The 19227-nt window shown below is 44.9% G+C and overlaps 1 protein-coding gene and 1 long non-coding RNA gene across 12 annotated transcripts in view; one reads left to right on the top strand and one right to left on the bottom strand.

Moving 5' to 3' along the window:
* Window positions 1-982: 982 nt before the first annotated feature.
* Window positions 983-18911, bottom strand: LOC106780994 (uncharacterized). Of its 2 annotated transcripts, XR_002810510.2 has the most exons (5): window positions 18529-18911; window positions 13956-14074; window positions 10617-10773; window positions 8872-9041; window positions 983-1440 (listed from the first exon to the last, which is right to left on the bottom strand). It is a non-coding gene; the product is annotated as an uncharacterized lncRNA (long non-coding RNA). The 2 variants fall into 2 exon arrangements; XR_011421445.1 differs by lacking the exon at window positions 10617-10773 and having other exon boundaries at window positions 18529-18885.
* The window catches only part of DNAAF11 (dynein axonemal assembly factor 11), a 101413-nt gene continuing 100906 nt past the window's right edge, over window positions 18721-19227 (top strand). For all 10 annotated transcript variants that reach the window (XM_070221841.1, XM_070221837.1, XM_070221836.1 and 7 more), the window contains exon 1: window positions 18721-19042. In XM_070221841.1, the coding sequence (XP_070077942.1) occupies window positions 19033-19042 (10 nt within the window). In that variant the 5' untranslated portion in view covers window positions 18721-19032. The remainder of the gene's footprint in view (window positions 19043-19227) is intronic.

Raw genomic sequence — 19227 nt, 5'->3', positions numbered from 1 at the left:
GGCGAAGCCAGGCTTCCACCCCAGTTCATTAACGCTCCTGTGCTGTTTTCCCCACAATGCTTCTTCAAGGAAAATCTACTGCAGTTACTTCAAAACAACTCGGATGCAAAATGATCTGCCTGAGCTGCTGGGGATGCCAACCACCTCCCCTCCCCCAGAAAAGGAATCCCACTATTGCTCATACAATACAGCCGAGCAGACACCTGCTAACTTGGCATACGCTGCATCAATGCCACATTTCCCTACCAGGCCTTGATGAAGGTCTGATCATGTATTTAAAAAAAATCTGCCCCACTGTGAGGACTGCATCCCCTCCATCTGTCCCATGCTGGGCAAAATCTGCCACAGCTGCAAGCTACACCTGCTAGAGAGCCAGGCTGGGGACCTTGCTGGTGGGGGGCAATTTAACCGGTGGATGCAAAAAGCTGGCAACCACTTTGCAAAAATTTTCGTAGCTTTAAAGGAAATAAAAACAAAGAAAATGAAATGCAATGGGGGTTGGAAGACAAAGGCTGGTGCACCAGGACTTTGATTTTTCAATGCAAAAAATCATTTTGCATTTGCACTGCAGAGAGAGAAGGTGACCCACCCTCCACCCCAACCCAAATTGAGACAGCATACTTTTGTGTGGGTGAAACTCAATTTCGGGCTGCAAGTGATCTGCTGTGGGGGAGGCAGCTGACGCTCAGTGCCAGCAGCTCCATCTTTTCTCCTTTTTTAAACTTTTTTTTTTTAGTGAACAGAAAAATCAAGGACCACATTCCAGAGCCTTCCACTTGCCCCATTTCCTCATCTCTTCTCCTACTGAATCACATCCTTTGAACACCAGCACACAGTCCAGTGGGCTATTCCTGCTCTGGAGTCAGACTAGACCTGGGCTGGGCTCTGACCCAGCTGCTTAACTGCTCTGTCACTTTGGACAAGGTATTTTACCTTCCTAAGGCGTAATTTCCTCATCTATAAAGTGGAACAAAAATATGACTTAATTCATAGCATTTTTCTGAGACTTAGATGAGTCCATGTAGGAAAAGTACTTAAAGCTTAACACGGTGCTCGATGCACAGTAAGCTCTCCCAAAGTGGGAGCTGACATTATTACCAGTGGTAGTAAGATTAGCAGGAATTTGCTCTGCCTTCTGGAACCACGTGAATTTCTCAGTTAGCAGGTGAGATGGTAGAAGGAAGAGATGAGCAGTGGGGCTTGGTTGAGGGTGTGTCAACCTAGCTGAATAAATAGTTCTTCCAATATTTAACACAAGGCAGAGGGATGTAAGGATGACACGGGTTTTGAAGTCAGACAGGTAGGTTTGACTTGGCTGCTGTCTTTCACAGCCTTGTGATTCCGGACCTATCACTCAGCATCTTCGAACTTCGTCTATTAAACAGGCATAAGTTCATGTCAGTGGCTCTACAGCCTGGAGGGTAGTATCACTCCATGTTCCTAGGACAAATAAGAGAAAGCAAGCTTTTATACCAGCATGAGAAAGGGTTCACTTTAAAAAGGACTAATTTCATTTTCCTTATTTTGAAAGCGATTTGCCATCATTTTATTTAGAAGTCCAATGCGCTGTCCATTGCACCACAGAGCCCACCAACATTTTGTTTAAGTGTCAAGGAGAAAATTCAAATAAGTCAAAGAGAAAAAGTTACCTATAATCCCTCCACTCAAAGACAGCCACTGCCGACACCTTGGTGTTTATCCAAGAAAACTGTCTTGGTTGCAAGGTTGATGAGATAGGAAAACAGGCCACCTAGAGAGAAGGACTTTGGCCATGGAAGCAGCCACCATCTGGGGTCAATCTTGTGGTCATTGCCCTGCTGGAAGCAGAGGCCTCCAGCAGATGATAGGACCAGCCCCCTGCTATGATTTATTGTAAGGGCAGTGCCATCAGCTGTCACCCCGCAAGAAAGTCATCTCGCTCCCCCATCCGCAATGTGGTGGTCAAGATGGCCACACGACAAAAGTCGGTCTTAAAGACTCTTTATCCAAATGGAAGCAGGACATATGTTAAAATCTAGTGTACCCAGAGTATCAGTGTCTCCTCTCCCCTACCTCTTCCTTCCTCCCTCCCTCCCTCCTTCTCTCCCTCCCTCTCCTGTTTTTTCCAGCTCTTAGGCCTAGTCTTGGTTCTGTACTCCATGCAGCTCAGGGCTCACAGTCTAATGAGTGAGGTAGACAAAGAGGCAGTGACATCAATGTGATGAGCAATAAGGTGGAAGGGACTCAGGTAGCTCTGGAGCCCTAAAGAGGATCGTTATGCTCCCACCTCTGCCTGGGTCATGGAGGGACAGACAGAGAAGCTCCCCAGGCATCTTCTGTGCTCCCCTACACAGCACCCAGGCCCCTGCCGTAGGTCTGGTGTCCATCTTTCCTCACGACTACAAGCTCCAGGAGGGCAGACACCATCTCTGTCCCCAGTGCCTAGCCAGTGCCGGCTGGGAAGATGCTCAGGAAATACTGAGTGGACAGAAGCTGTTGAAAAGATGTGTGAGCTGCGGGGTGTTCATCATGGACGTCTGTTGTCTTGTTCTGCCAGTGTCCCTTTTCCTCTCTTCTGGTTCCCGCAGCACATCTTTCCATTACCTCTCCCTCAATCCATGGGATTTTGTGTGGCTGCTGATCTCAAAGCCAGACCCCAAATCCTGGGGAACATGGAGGCATGGGCACTGTTTGGCCAATCAGATTCTCTGTCTCCCAGGGACAGAGGTGATTAGAGGAAAGATGCAAGCAAGCCTGGAGTGAGGGCTGCGCTCAACCGCAGTGGCTCCCTCTCAGCCCGGGTGCCCAGTTTTTTCCTGGAGTCTCCGAGGAACCTCGGGGTCTTTCCAATAGATCCTTCTTTTTAATTGAAGTTAGTCAGAACACGTTTATCTTTCCTGCTAGAAAAAAATATCCAATATATGGTTTTTTAAAAAAAAAAATTTAATTGAAGTCAAATTCACGTAATAGTAACCATTTTAAAGTGTCCAACTCAGTGGCATTTAGCGCAGTCACAGTCTTGTGCAAACACCATCTCTACCAAGTTCCAAAACATTTTCATCACCCCAAGAGGAAACCAGTACCCATTAAGCAGTCAGTCCCTATGCCCCTCCCCCAGCCCCTGGCAACCTCTAGTCTACTTTCCGTCTCCACAGATTTACCTATTCTGGACAGTTCATATAAATGGAGTCATACAAGATGTGGTTTCTATCACTTAGCATCATGTTTTCAAGGTTTATCTACATTGTAGCATGTGTCAGTGCTTCATTCCTTTTTATGGCTGAATAATATTCCCTTGTATGGATATACCACATTTGTTCATCCATTCATTCACTGACGGATGGCTTGGTTTTGGCTATTGTGAATAGTTCTGAAACACTCTTGAAGAAGGAGTATGAGTTTGGAAGGTGAAGAAAATGGGAGAAGACATTTAAGAAAAAAGGAGCAACTTATCTAGGGCAGAGAAATGTTCCTGCCTGCTCTCCCCTCTTTCTACTCTTACAGGCTACAGTCCAATCTACATTGAGCAGCCACGGTAATCTTTCTAAAATGTACAGCAGATCATTTCACTTTCCTGTTGAAAAGACTCCATCCCACATTACCTTTCCTCCTGCCTACTATGCTGAGACCACAACACTGCTCTCCTTTCTGTTCCTACAACACACCAAGCTCATCTCCACCTCAGGGCCTTTGCACCTGCTGGACTCTGACAGAAACACTCTTCTCCCTGAACTTCTCAAGGCCAGCTTCCCCTCATCATGCAAATGCCTCCTCTGCGGAGAGCCCTTCCCAATCACTCTAGGGACGTCCTCCCCATCCACCCCCACCACCCCAGGTCACTTAACTGTCTCATTTTCTGAACTGATCTTTCTTGTTCATTTGTGGTCTGTGGTTTTTTGTTTGCTTGCTTTGGTTTTTGTTTCCCTCTGCTCTGCCCTCTTTTCTTAACCAGGACCGAAGCTCCAAGAAGGCCAGGAATTCACTGAATCCCAAGTACACAGACGAGTGTCTGGCATAGAAAGTACTCAGTAAATAATTATTTAATGAGCAGATGGCTGGGCGTGACCCACTGGAGAACTGGCAGGGAATATGGTGTGGCTGGTGTAGAGAAGGAGAGCAGGAGGTTCACGGGTTGTGATGGAAAAAATGACAGTGCCTAGAATTTCCGAGATACCTCTTTATGCCAGGCTCATTCAAACTGAGCTTTAGAAATTATCTGATTTGATTATTGCATGGTACTGAAGGGAATGGAATGCTCATCTGTTACTTCCGCCTCAGAGTCAACATAGAAACCCTAGAAGAGAGTTGTTCCTGCGAGGTGGCTTTGCAAAAGGAAGCACGGAGGACGGGAGGAATCAGAACCCCTGTGTTCTCCTTAAGTGCTGTGTCACTTTGGCCAAATCACCTAACCTCTTTCAAGTTCAGGTTTCTCACGAGCAAAATGGAGAGTACTAGAGTTTAAAAGCTTCCCGTGGTCTATTATAAAATCTGAGATGGTTCGTAAGCACTCTTGTTTCACCCTCAGAACCCCCCGGCGAGGTTGGTAGTGATTATTATTCTCTTTTTATAGTTGAGGGTCCAAGAAGGTAAGTTGCTTGCCTGAGGTCATCTGTTAACCCCTGGAGGAACCAAGACTAGGGTCCGGTGTTGCTTCAAGTCCAGGCTATTTTCCCCTTGCACATCCCTGCCTACCTCACTGGGCTGTTGTGATGATTGATTACAAATTACAAGCACGTGCATTCAGCCTTTTCTCCCAGACTCTGTATATCACTGACCCTGGAAGTGGGCTAGGTGTCCTCCTTGCTTCTCATGGCTCCTTCTGCATCTTTGCCCCACGCTCCTCCCCCAAAACCTCTAGTTTTGGGGCTCACACCATCACACTGTATCATCTGCTGCCCTTTCTTGGTGCACTCAACTGCCAACCCATCATTCCTCGAAGACGTCAGCACCTCCTTGTCGTCCCTCTCTCCTGTCACAGCTGTCATTCTTCTTGGCGATTTCAATGTACACATGGAAATCCTCTCTCATACTCTGGCCACTTGGTGTCTTTCCTTCTTTTCTTTTTCTTTTTTTTTTGAATTTTTTTTTAAACATCTTTGTTGAGTTATAATTTACATCCTACAAAATTCACTTGTGTCAAGTGTACAACATAGTGATTTTTAGTGGGTTTACAGTTGTGCAACCATCACCACAGCTCAACTTTAAAACATTTTTATCACCCCAAAAATATCCCCCCTGCCTATTTGCAGTCACTTCTCATTCCCAGCCCTCAGTTCCAGGAAACCCCTAATCCACTTTCTGTCTCTATAGATTTGCCTTTTTTAGACATTTCCTATAAATGGAATCATACGATATGTGGCCTTCTGTGTCTGCACTCTTTCACTTAGCATAATATTTTCAAGGTTCATCTGTGTGGTAACATGAATCACTACTTCATTTCTTTTTATGGTAGAATAATATTCCATTATATGGATATAGTATATTTTGTTTCTCCATTCACCGATGGGTGGACATTTGGGTTGTTTCCACTCTTTGGCCAGTACGAATAATGCTGCTATGAAATTCACATACAAGTCTTTGTGGAGACATATGTCTTAATTTCTCCCGGGTAGACACCTCTGAATGGAATTGCTAGGTCATACGGTAAAGTTATGTTTAATATTTTAAGAACTTCCAAATTGTTTTCCAAACTAGCTTCACCATTTTGTACTCCCACCAACAGCACATGAGGGTTCTGGTTTCCCCATGCCCACACCAACACGTGGTAATGTCTGTGTTTGTTGTTGACAGACAGGTAATATCTTTTTTATTGTCACAGACATTTCATTTTTTTGACAGACATTGCCCTAATGGGTGTGAAGTGTATCTGTTGTCATTTGGATTTACATTTTCCTGCTCACTAAAGACGTGGGGCATCTTTCATGTGCTTCTTGTCTGACTGCTCACTTTTTTTTTTTTTATCTCCTCTGTGCTTCTAATCTTGTCTTCCACCTAAAATCAGTCACACACCCTCACAATCAAATCCTGGACCTTGTCTATACCTTCCTCATGATTTCAATTTTGAACATTCCACTCTCAACCATCACTGTCTTTCCAGCTCACTACCTCTTCACCTCCAACAATTTTCGAGCACTACTGGGATCAAATTCTATTGATTCTAACATCTTTTCACTGTCTCTCATCCTCTGTCCTGTCTTCATCTTAGATTCCATGGGTTGTCATTAAAGTGATTCCCCTTGTCGACGAAAATAATCCATAACCAATCTATAAATGAAAATTTGGGAGAGTTTATTCTGAGCTAAAATCTGAGGACCATGGCCTGGGGCCTTTCTTCCCGAAGGAAGAAAGGGCACCAAAGAAGTGAGGTATACAGAGTGGTTATATACCCCCAAAAAGGATGTTTCACATATGATTGAAATGTCACCCCCACAATAGTCACAAGATTGCCCTGTCGGCACAGCACTGGATGGACACAGCAGGTAGTGGGTCTGCTATCTCAGAAGGCATGGCAGGAGGCAAGTCTATTGTCTCGAGCTGGGTGGTCACAGGTGAGCGCAGCAATCAGTTCCTAGCCTAAGGAAAGATGCTTAATCCTTAAGGAAATGCCAACATTGGGAGGGGGAGGGAAGTTGCAGCTTTATCTCAAGGGCCTTTGTTCTTGCCATAGGGAATATCTAAAGCAGACATACAATGATGTTCAGTGGCCATGGTCAGGCCCTTTTGGAAAAACAAGGTCAGGCCGAATTAGGTTTACACCAAATGGTTTCCTCACATACTCCAATATATCCTGTTGCTTGCCATTTCTATTTGTCACCCTGCATCTCTCTTCCTTCACTGCACTTTCTTGGTGAAACCACAAGTGTGGATGCACCCAATGTTATATCAATTATGCAACTTTACCCACACACTGAATGTAGCTTGAGAAAATACACACAATCAGGCCTTTCTTTCTTCTTCTTTTTTTTTTTTTGCTGAGGAAGATGTTCTCTGAGCTAACATCTGTTGCCAATCTTCCCCTTTTTTTGCTTGAGGAAAATTAGCCCCGAGCTAACATCTGTGCCAGTCTTTCCTCCACTTTATATGTGGGTCACCACCACAGCATGGCAGATAAGTGGTGTAGGTCTGTACCTGGGATCTGAACTTGAAAACCTGGGCTGCCAAAGCAGAGCACACTGAACTCAATCACTATGCCATGGGGCCAGCCCCAATCAGGCCTTTCTTTAAATTCATGACCGTAAACCTCATGGAATGTTTGGTGGTCCCTGGCAATCATCTTACCCATCCCATGTGTTCATTATCCCATTCCCCAGGTGACTATTTCATCCCTTTCTCCTCAAACCCTAGGACATCCTCTCCACATCTCATTCTTACCTGATGTCCTTGCTTCCTATTTCACAGAGAAAATGGAACCAATTATGAAGACACGACTAGCCATTGGCACCATAGCTATCCGCCTACAAGCATCTGTTCCTATGCTTTTTCCTTCCTGTTCTGTAGATAGAAAGTCCTGGCTACTATCTATGGCTAACTCACTGCTCATGCACTGCAACCCTCCCTCTCTTATCTATTCGTGGATGTTGCTCCAGGAACTGCCTGTCTGCTACAGCAGCAGCATGTCATCATGCTGTAATAACACCTGTCTTAATTAGGCCCTCGTTTGATTCCACATCCTTTATAACTACTCCCCTCCTCCACGTCTCTGCTCCCAGTAGCAGAAAATTCCTTGGTAGATTTGTCTTCTATACTAATTTGTCTCTGATTCTTCTCCGCCAAGTCCATCTTGAACCCACCTCAAACAGAATTTCACTCCTACCATCCACTATAGCAGCCCTCACCAAAGCTGCAACAACTCTCGACTTTGCTAAATCAGGTGGTCAATTCTTCAGCCTCATTTGACTTCACCTATGGCAGCATGAAACACAGTTAGTCGCTCCCTCCATCTTGAAGAGCTCTTCTTACTTGGCTTTTCCTCCTACCTCACTGGTTTCATGCCTCCCTTGCTAATTCTTCCACATCTTGCCAACTTTTAAGTTTTGGAGTGTGCCCAGGCTTAGTCCTTGGACCTCTTCTCTGTCTAAACGCCCTCCCAGCATGGTCTCATCCATGTGTGTGGATGTAAACATGTCTATAAATCACAACTCCAATTGAATCTCCAGCCTGGACCTCTGCTCCATATTCCCATACCCAGTTGCTCTCTCTATATTTCCACCTGGATGTCTAAAACATACGTCAAATTTAACACATCCAAAACGGAGCTCCTAATTCCTACCTCCTCCGAATCTGCCATTCCACTGTCTTTACTGTCTTGGTTAACGGAAATGCCCTCTTTTCAGTTTTCCAAATAAAAAATTCAGGAGTCGTCCTTGGTTCCTATACCAGTTTGCTACAGCTGCTCTAACAAAGTACGACAAACAGCGTGGCCTAAAAGACAGAAATTTGTTTTCTCTTAATTATGGAGGCTAGAAGTCTGAGATCAAGGTGTCAGGAGATTCGATTTCTTATGAGGGCCATGAGAGAAGGATGTGTTCCAAGCTTGTAGATGGCCCTCTTTTCCCTGTGTCTTCACATGCTCTTCCCTCTGTACATGTCCGGGGCCATCACATTTGGAATAACACCCTGTCTCCTTACAGGGTCCTACATGATTATTTACCTCCTTCCTACCCCATAACATTTCCTCTTTGCTCATCTGCCCCAACATACTAGCCACCTTTTTTCTGTTCCTTTAGCAAGCCAGGCTCTCCCTTATCTGAGAGCTTTTGCTTTTCTCTCTCCCGGGAAAAATCTTCCTTTAGGCTCTTCACATAGCTGGCTCCTTCTCATGCTCAAGTCTCCCCCCAAACGTGACCTACTTTGACTACCCAAAGTAGCCCTCCTCCAAACTTACTCACTGACCTCATTTCTCTTTCATAGCTGATATCATCGTCTGCCATCGTCTTGTATAGTATTTGTTTACTTGTTTACTGTCTATCTCCTTCATGAGTATATCAGTTCTCAGATGGTCATACTCTTTTCAATCTTGGTCACCAATCTACCGCCAGTCCCAGGGGATTGATATATGCTTGCTGAAAGAAAAAAAATGAGTAAATGAATTAATGAGACCCTCTCATGCCCGCCCAGATTAAGAATCTTTACACCAACAACAGCGTACTCTTGAAACAATTATTTGAATACACATGTATGTGTACACACACACATACACACACTAGGTAGGAGACAGGGCGGGCAGAAGACTAGATTAAAAATAGAGTTTGGAAAAGAGTGTCAGTCCTCTTTGTTCCTGTAACCAAAGCCTTGTAAATACTACTTTTCTCTAAACTGAAATGAGAAGCTATGAATTCTAGAAGATTTTGTGAGTAAGGCCTCTCTCTGCCTTGGGACAAATGGTGCCCAGCCGAGCTGTGTGACATGGAAGGTGAGATCATTTTCGGCAGCTGCCATCAAACTTGAAAAGGGTTGATTGATATGACAAAGTCTTTTCACAAAGAACATAAATCAAAGGAAATGACTGACAGCGAAGTAAACATTTTAGAACTAGAGTAATTAGGAATATATTAGCAATTAAAATAAACTTATTATCATTAGCAAAATTGGCAGCTACTTGCAATTTCCCCAGGGGCCTCATTTCAAGTTTATCCTTGTAGATTATATTAAGGCAGGAGTCATGTCTTTGGAGATACAGTTTTAATTTTTGTGGATTTCGTTTTCTCGCATCCACATCCACAGTAAACAGACCTCAGTGGTCCTCGAATAACAATCTTGTGGATCTGAGGTTTGCTAGGAGCCGGACGCAGGTGTTCTAACACTAAAACTGAATAAAGCTGTTGTTTACCCAACTCTCAGAGAAAATTAAATTAGAGAATATAATTTTTAATTTTTTTCTCTTATAATTTTTTTAAAGACTTCTGCACCTGTTACCATTTGTCTTCCAGGGAGTGCTAGAAAATGACAAATCTCCTCAGCTTGAAGTAAATAAATAAACTAATCAAGGAAAAAACAAGGTCGCCAGCCTTCTGAAATCAATAGCATCTTCCCTCTGTGGACACATGTGCTGATGGGTCCGACTTTTTGGATAGTAGCAGAGGCAGGATTGAACCCTCCATCTCTTTTGGTTCCTTTGTACCCTTGGCTTCCTGCTCATCCCTGCGATAATGGGGAGAGCATCTTTAGCATCACAATGCATCAAAACTGTATCAGTTAATGTTCTTTGTTGTTGGTAGTGAAAACTGACCCTGGCAATAGAAGCAAAATGGTGAGAGAATATTGGGGAGCTCACAGAATTGCTGGGGAGCTGGGGAGGGGCATAATAAAGAGTTTGCCTTGCCCAAAGAGAAGGTCTGGCTTTTGTCCTCGGCTTCTAGGAGGTGATCTGTAGTCTTTGTTTCTCTAGGGGCCTTGAGTCACAATGGTTAGTCTAACTACGGCTCTACCTGTGTCTATTAGGGTGAGGGCTGTCCACACCAGAAAGACGAACAATGTAACTTGAAGGTGGGAGAAGCTTTGGGTCACATAGTATCAGTTGACCTAGAGACCGAGATTAACCATATTGACAATTAATCAATCAATCATGCCTACGTAATGAAGTCCACATAAACACTCTGGGCACCCAAGCTCAGGTGCGCTTTCCCGGTTGGCGGTACCTTGTATGTATGGTTACATGTCGATGCCGGGAGAGGAATGTGTTTGGACTCCGTGGGGAGAGGACAACAGAAGCTCCACATTTGGAAGTCTCCTGGGCTCTGCCCTATGTGTCTCTTCTTTGGTTGATCTTAATTTGCATCTGTTCCTTGTAATAACCTGTAAGTGTAACAGCTTTCAGTCAGGTCTGTGAGTCGTTCTAGAGAACTGTCAAGACTGAGGGTTGTTTGGGGAACCCCCAAACTTGAAGTTGGTGTCAGAAGTGAGGGAGGCCTTGTGTGGAGGCTACACCCTCTAAACTTTGTAGCTGGCCTTACCGATTTGCAATAGGGGCACCAACAGCTGCAGTGGGCAGGAATTAGAGATGCTCTGGAGTGCCAAGAAGCTAGAAGCAGGAAGTGGAGTAACCATTGTCCAGGTAAAACTGTCTGGCCAGGACACCACAGTGATGACCTTTCCACCCCTCTGTCACAGCTCTCAAGAGAAGGTCCACAAATAGGGGTCATGTACCCCCACACTGCCTGTTGTTTAGAAATCGGAGAAAAAAAGTAGGTGCAACTTTGGCTTCTATCTCATCAAACTTGGCACCTAGAATTGCCCTCCAGCAAGACCCAGAGGAGTCGATGCTGGGCACCAACACCGACAAATGTCCACTTCAAAAGTAAGGCTATGAGAGACAGTCAATATGAGCAAGGTTCTGCTCTGTGTTAGAGATGTTCTACTCAGAAGAATCTGGAAGACTTAAGTCTCCTCCCACTGAGGCTGGGGAGGATCCAGAAACAGCAGATTCCCCAGGGGCATGGCAGGGCGAAGCTCGGAGGCTGTGGGACAGGCTGGGCTGAGAGGCAAATAAGGAAGCAACTCAGGAGACCAGAAAGGGGGAGGGCATGCCGGTGCCCATCTGAGAGAGGCTGACCTCACGGGAAACGAAAGAAATATTTTATTCTGTCTTCTGGATTCTGAATGCACTTGTGATCTGCCACTAGTAACATTGTGTTCTTCATGGCAGTGACCAACTGGGTCTGAACCCTTTCCTTTGGGTCTGGAAGGGATGTAATGGAAGGGTTACCCAAACAGATGGTGTAATAAGCTGCTTGACAGTAAAGGGATTAAGTTTAATTAATGGGCTTTAATACACACGGCAGCATTTTATGCCATTCCACTTTTCAGATGAGAATTATTGCCTAGTTAAGCAGGAAGAGAATCCATAGTTATGAATTTTAGACTGAGGAAGGACTCTGGAGACCACGTGGTGGGAGGTGGGGAGGCGAGTTGATCTGTGCACATAGAGGGTGGGCCTCAGCAGTCTTGGAGGAGCCAAGGAGGAGACTTTAGCTCAGGGGTTTTCGAACCCTACTTCTGCGAGTTTCCCATGAGCTGGGCCTCTATTATCAAACAAAACCAAATGCTGTTCTTCTCCCAGGTCTGTGTAGACAAATAACTGACCGAATTGTCTTGGTTCACCTCAGGGTGGTACTCAGGGACATTGACACCTGCTTCAACCTGAGAAGATTCCCTTTTACGTGCCGTAAGTATTAGGATTTGAATAGAGAACTCAGGCTGCTAAAACAATGCTTAGAAGCCACTGTGTCCAGTTTCTTATCCAGAGGAGGCATCTCCTCCTACAGAATCCTGCACAGATGAATTAAACATGTTTTAATTAACAAATTGTGTTTAAACACAATTAAACCTCCCATTAAACACGGTAGTGGAAAGGACTTGTCCACCCTTTGAATCTGGGTGCATTTCTGACCACTTCAGCCAACAAAGTACGAAGGGAAGAGACTTGTCCACTTCCCGCAGCAGTCAGCTCCACCATTCAGTTATCTCTTGCTGTATTAAAATTTAAAAACCCACAAACATAAAAGAACTCCTTTAATATATCTCCTTTAATATATATCTTTTGTGGGTCAGGAATTCCAGCAGGGGTCAGCTGGGTGATTCTCTTGTTCTATGTGGCATTGACAAAGGTCAGTCACTCAGTGACACTCAGAGATGGATGGGCTAGTTTAGAGGGTCCAAGACAGCATCACTCAATATCTGGCGTGTGGGCAGGGAGGGCTGGAATGTTGGGGCTGGCTGGAAAGGGCACCTATACCTGGCTTCTCCAGCGTGGTGGCCTCAGGCTAGTCAGACTTCTTACGTGGTGGCTCAGGACTCAAGAAAAGTCAGTGTTCACCAGAGTGAAAGCTCCATGGATTTTTATGAGCCAGCTCTGTAAATTACAGAGCATCTCTTCCTTGGTACTTTATTGGTCAAAGTAGTCAGAAACACACCCAGATTCAAGGGAAGGGGCCTGGACACCATCTTTCAACAGGAAGGATGTAAAATAATTTGTAGCCATGTGCTATTGGAAAATTCTGTTTCTTGAGGAGCTTTTTCTAACTTGGGGAGTAAATTTGCCTCCTTATCTTCAAGTCACTGGTTCAGTTGAGGGCTCATGAAACATTTTTCCCTTGTTTTTTCACGTAGCCATCCTTCAGGTACCTAAAGACACCTCTCACTCAGCAGTCTCTTCTCTGACATAAGCTCATGGCCCTCCATCTTTCTTCACACATAATGATAAAAACAGATGTATCAAGCACCAACTATGGGCAAACACTTTACACATCATCTCTTTTAAACTTGGCTAAAACCCAATCAAGCAGGCACTTTAAATCTTCCCATTTTACAGATGAGTAAACTGAGACACAATGAGGTTCAGTAATTTGTTTAAGGCCCCGAGACTTGAGCCCTCAGTGGTGGAGTAGGACATCCTGGTTCCTCTCCTCCGAGTAAATTCAAATTAGTAAGAGTCCTTCCTAAAATGTCAACTCTTGCTTTTATTAAACTAATGGAGACAAGCAGAAGTTTGGAGATTAAAGTAATTAAACAAGGAAGCCATCAGACTGAGCGGGCTCTAAGCTCTTGGCAGCCTGTGAACAGAAACCTAAGCCAGAGTCAATTCCTATAAAGACCTCAAGATTCAGAAATGGAGACCTAAGAACAACCAATCACAAACAGCCAGGTAGGTTCTCTCAAATAAGGCAACTGCTCAGCCTCAGCCAATCGAATAATTGCTCTGCTTCCCGTCCCCTCTACAGAATTCTCTCCCCAACCCCCGGCTGAGGAGCACTCCTCACCACTCTCAGTTTGGCGCTGCCCGATTCAAATTGATATTTGCTCAGATAAACTCTTGAAAATTTTAATGTGCCTCAGTTTATCTTTTAATGGAGGAAAAAAATCATTTTATACTTGATTTTGAGATGTGTTTTATTGGAGTGTCTGATGTTTGGGGGTCTCGCATCCAATAACACAAATTCATACCCATAGATATGGGTCAGGAAGCCCTGGGAACTTACCTAGTCGTCCTATTTCACCCCCTTCTCATTTCCTGTCTTCAGTCTACCAGCCAGAAGAAGTCTTCCCTCTGATGGGTACAACAGACCAACCCAAAAATGCAGCTCACCACCAGTCTCCCCTAAGGCAAGCAAAACAGTCAAGATTAATTTTCCTAGACCTTTTTCATTGGGTTTGTACAAAGTAGACCAAGTTTCTTCATCTGTAAAACGGGATAATAGTACCTACCTTTTTGGGTCACCATATATGGAGGTGATTATTTTGTTTACAAAATATGAATAGTTAACCATTACTGAGTGCTTCCTATACGGCAAGTACAAGAGCTTTACATATATTTGTTTCAGTTACTCCTCATAGTGTCCAGTAGATGGAAGGCGCTTGATAAGTATTTGCTGATGGAAAGAAGGAAGGAAGGAGGGAGGGAAGGAAGGTGGGAGGGATGGAGAGAGAGAAGGAAGAAAGGAAGGAAGGAAGGAAGGAAGGACGGAAGGAAGGAAGGAAGGATGGGAAATTGTAGAGGTGCTAATAAATTTGGGAGCTTGGTTTTTGTGTCATGGATTCGCAGTGAGAAAACTCTTTTGAAGGAAAATGAAGGCAAAGTACTTGTAACCATGATATTAGTTATGCAGCACAAAAATACTAAATTATATATAATAATAAAAATAATAGGAACCAAATCGCTTTCTAGGTCAGTGTTCCTGGAATTTATCAGCACAAAAGAAGTAGGAGGACTATTTCGCTGTTACTGGAATTTGAAAAAAAAAACCCTCTTCAAGATTTACTTCTACTTATATACACAAAATGTTGCAGCAGTTTCCTCAGGAAGCACAACTAGTCTTGTTATATTTCCAAGAGGCAGAGAAACGAGTCTATTTTGAATAATGATTTGCATAAACAGACACACACCATGACTCTTTAAACTATCGCACTCAGTTTGAGTGAAATGAACCTGACTCTACTTGGAGCTGTCACGTTGTGATTTATTTCCTAATTTCCCTTCCTGTCAGTAGACTGGAACAATCACAGCCCATTGTACACCTGTCCTTCACGCCCCATGGGTCCTCTGTTTCTGAGAAACACAGTGACTATGGTGATGGTTTGAGGAAGGACACAGCCTAGCCAGCCCAGGCTGGCCCACGACGAATTATGAAGTAGATATTCCCAGCCACCCTACATTATCACTCAAGGCTCTTCTCTGTGTCACCAGTGGTGGAACAACCTGTCCAGACTCTGCCCCTAGAAGGAGCTCTTATCCTAGATTTTGGTGAAAAGGTCTTAAGATGAGGAAGAGCCCAATGACCAGAAGAATGGGGCATCCTTGCTGGGTAGCCTGTTAGATTCCCTTCAAACGTGGACACCTCTGTGGTGATCCTACTTAAGTCATGCGATGTGGTTCTTACATCCAGGATAGCTAACGTCTTGGAGGGATTGCCTCACTGACTCATTCATTCAATCATTCAACGAATATTTATTGGGCACCTAAGGAGAGTCAGGAATTGTGCTGAGAGCTAGGCTTCAGAGAAGAAAAAATAAACTTCTTCCCTGCCCTCAAGTAGCTTTAGTCTAGAAAATGATGCAGTAGAGAGTATAGATTTGGGCACAAGACCCTGGAACCACTATACCCTAGTAATATAATCTCACTGGGCCTCGGTTTCCTTTTCTGTAATATATAAATGATAAGACTGCCTACCTCCAAGGGTTGATGTGGGAATTAACACTTTCAAAGAACGTGGGCAGTGCTGAACACACAGTGCTTAAAAACATCTTAGAGATTCTTTTTTTTTTTTTTTGAAAGATTCGCCCTGAGCTAACATTTGTCGCCCATCTTCCTCTTTTTTTTTCGTTTTGCTCCCCAAAGCCCCAGTGCATGGTTGTATATCTTGGTCGTATGTCCTTCTAGCTCTTCCATGCCAGCTGCCACCACACCATAGCAACTGACAGACTGTGGTGTGGTTCCACAAGCAGGAAATGAACTCAGGCCACCCAAGCCGTGAGAGCCCTAAACTTTAACCACTAGGCCATCAGGGCTGGCTTGATATTTTTATCCAGTCGAACGACTACTCCACTGTTTGTTCACTTATGCGTGAATGAATAGAATACCCCAGTTCCTGACATAGTAAGTTTCACAGGAAAAATTCAAGACTCCTTTGGCAACTAGAGAGTTTAAGATGAAACTGGGAGTTCAAGAGTGAGTTTGTCTGAAGGCGAGACTAGAAGTTTGCAGCCAACATATCAGACACCTGTGTTGCAACTGCTCTTGAGAATTTCTAGAGTCTTAGACTGTCTCTGTCTTGTCTCTTCTGATCCAGGGGCCGAGATCCCTTATACTGGGCCTGACCTCATGCCTCTGTCAGCTTAGAAACTAAGTTTTCTATCTGGAATACCCGTAGTACCAGCTTCCTGCCAGAAGCTAGATCCTTTTTAGGCTTGATGAATCCTTGCTGTCAAAATGCACAAGTTCAAGCACAGGCATATTTGCTAAACTAGCCTGCTGCTCATGGCATGTCATCTCCTACCTGAGTAATCAGACACAAGCTCACAGACCTCTCAGTGGCACAGCTGTAGGTGATTGCCTACAATGTCATCTTCATGCGGAAATGGGAGAGTTTTAGCTCTGGAAGGTGGAGTCATCTGGCCGATGTGACACAGTGGCAATACATCCATGGGTTTGAACCAGTTCTCCAACACCAGAGGTCATACTCTTCACCCCACCCTGTCCTGCTTCCAAAAAATAGTGAAATGATGAGCACTAGACTTTTGGGTAGGAGTAGTAGATATTACCTTAATTTATAGTTTGAGTGCCTTTGGGTGTCTCCTTGGCACTCTAAATATTTCTCCCACTGTCCACACAGTGGTAATGCCACATAGTGCCTGAAATCCTGCCATTCCAGTTCAGTTCCTTTGGTCTGGCATTTGAGATCTTCTCTACCCCTATCTAATTTCTCAGGCTTACTGTTCAGAAATCCCCTTTATGCAGTTGTCTCTATGGCCAAATTGACAAGCCTCTGCTTCACTCTACCTTCTTTGGCTTTCCTGCCTCTTTGCCTCAGTTTATGCTCTTGCCCCCATCTGGCAAATCCTAATAACTGCCCAAAGGAATAAGTGCCCACAGTAAATGCTTACCAGGTGTCTGCTGAAAGAATATATTTCTTTGTACTCAATATCGCTCTATGAAACTTCTTTTTAAATGCAAACATAATACACATACCAAAATAAGAAGCACGAACATCATATTGTTTACTATGACTGGGATGGGAGGAGTTTTTTTAATCTTTTACATATTGCACTTTGTTTTTGCAAATAGGGTAGAGGATAATAATTTTGTAATAATAATACATTAAAAATAAAACAACTCTTGGGAGGTGTAATACCTTAAAGTGCTGTCGACAAAAATAGTCCATAACCAATTTATAAATGAAAATTTGGGGTGAGTTTATTCTGAGCCAAATGTGAGGACCATATAGCCCAGGGACTTCCTTCCCTAAGGTAGGAAGGACATCAAAGAAGTGGGGTGTACAGAGTGGTTATATACCTTCAAAGAACATGTTTCACATATGATTGAAATGTCTGTTTTATAATAGTCATGAGATTGCTCTGTTGGCACAGTGATTGATGGACACAGCAGGCAGTAGGTCTGTTTTCTCAAGCTCGGTGGTCACAAGTGAGCACAGCAATCAGTTCCTAGCCTAGGGAGAGATGCTTATCCTTAAGGAAATGCCAATGTGAGGGAAGTGGCACTTTTATCTTAAGGGCATTCATTCTTGCCTTTCAGACATAGGAAATGCTTAAAGCAGACTTACAGCGCATGATCAATGGCCACATCAGGCCCTTTTGGAGAAACAAAGTCAGGCTGAATTAGGTTTACACCAAATGGCTTCCTCATATACTCCAATATATCCTATGGCTTGCCATTTATTTGTCATTGCTAACATCTGAACATCTGAGAATGAATGAGTTTATTCATGTCCTTCCTAGTCCAGAATAGGGGTAAAGCACATTGGGCACTTTTGGAGAGAGGCCCAGTGAAGTGTAAGGCGAGCAGAAGGAGCCTTAGGAGATATACTTCTTATACTTTATAATTAAGAAAGTGGTGGGTAGGGATTACCCACCCTGAGGGGATAATAGGCAGTGTTTTTAGAAAACTTGTTAGCAGCAAATTGACTGGTGTTGGGCAGTGACTTTAAAGAGATGGAATCTAACAATGACAACTAACCTTTACACTGAGCTGTTTTTTCTTTTTTAAAGATTGGCACCTGAGCTAACAACTGTTGCCAATCTTTTTTTTTTTTCCTGCTTTATGCCCCCAAACCCCCCTTTACATAGTTGTATATCTTAGTTGCAGGTCCTTCTAGTTGTGGGATGTGGGACGCCGCCTCAATGTGGCCTGACGAGCGGTGCCACGTCCGCGCCCAGGATCCCAACCCTGGGCCGCAGCAGCGGAGTGCGCGGGAACTTAACCACTTGGCCACGGAGCCGGCCCCAACACTGAGCTGTTTTTAAATATTGTCTTTCCTTCACTGAAATCGTCTTGTTAAAGCTTCACAAAGATCCTTTGAGGTCATTATTATTACTCACCTTACAGGGGTGGAAATGGAGGCTAAAGAAGTTTAAGGTGACACTGCTCGTGTATGGCGTGTGGGTCAAATCCAGATCTCCGGACTCTGGAAGATGTTAAAATAAGAGGGAAAAGTAGAGGCAGGGCAAGAGGCATGCCTAGGAGGCAGCTTCCATCAGGAAGTAAGAGCGCCCTGTGGTTCTTTTGTTTAGCCTGGCCAGCTGATTCGGGGAAAGGGAATCGCTCTGCAGAAAGCCGAGGACGCGGACATGGAAGAGGACGACGTCTAGGCTGGGGATTGCTCCTGTCTCCTCTGCGGGAGCTCCTCCACCGCGGAGTCACCCCTCCTTGCTCCCCGGGAGCGCAGGAAGCGCAGCGCCGCCTGGTCCCGCGCGGCCGCCGTAGCGTCCCCGTTGCCATGGCTCCCGAATCCCGGTGCGGACGCGCAGAGGCGTGACTGGGAGCGGGAGCCGAGTCTCCGGGTCCACGTCGAGTTTCCCGTGCCCGCGAACCCGAGAGGCGCCATGGGCCGGAGTAAGCGCCCCCCTCGCACCCCTGCCTTCGATCTTCCCCCCTCCAGGAGTTATCCTGGGTCGCGCGGGACCCTCGGCGCCAGCCTCCAGGCCGCCGCCGCCCCATCCCCGGCCCTTCGCCCTCTGCAGACCCGCTGAGGCAGGTCCTTCTCCGGCTGGCGGGGCAGAGGCCAGGCTCCGCATCCG

Source organism: Equus caballus, chromosome 9 (genome assembly GCF_041296265.1).
Source record: "Equus caballus isolate H_3958 breed thoroughbred chromosome 9, TB-T2T, whole genome shotgun sequence".
Classification (NCBI taxonomy): Eukaryota; Metazoa; Chordata; class Mammalia; order Perissodactyla; family Equidae; genus Equus; species Equus caballus.
Note: the sequence above shows the minus strand (reverse complement) of the source record. Positions and strands in the feature narration are given on the sequence as shown.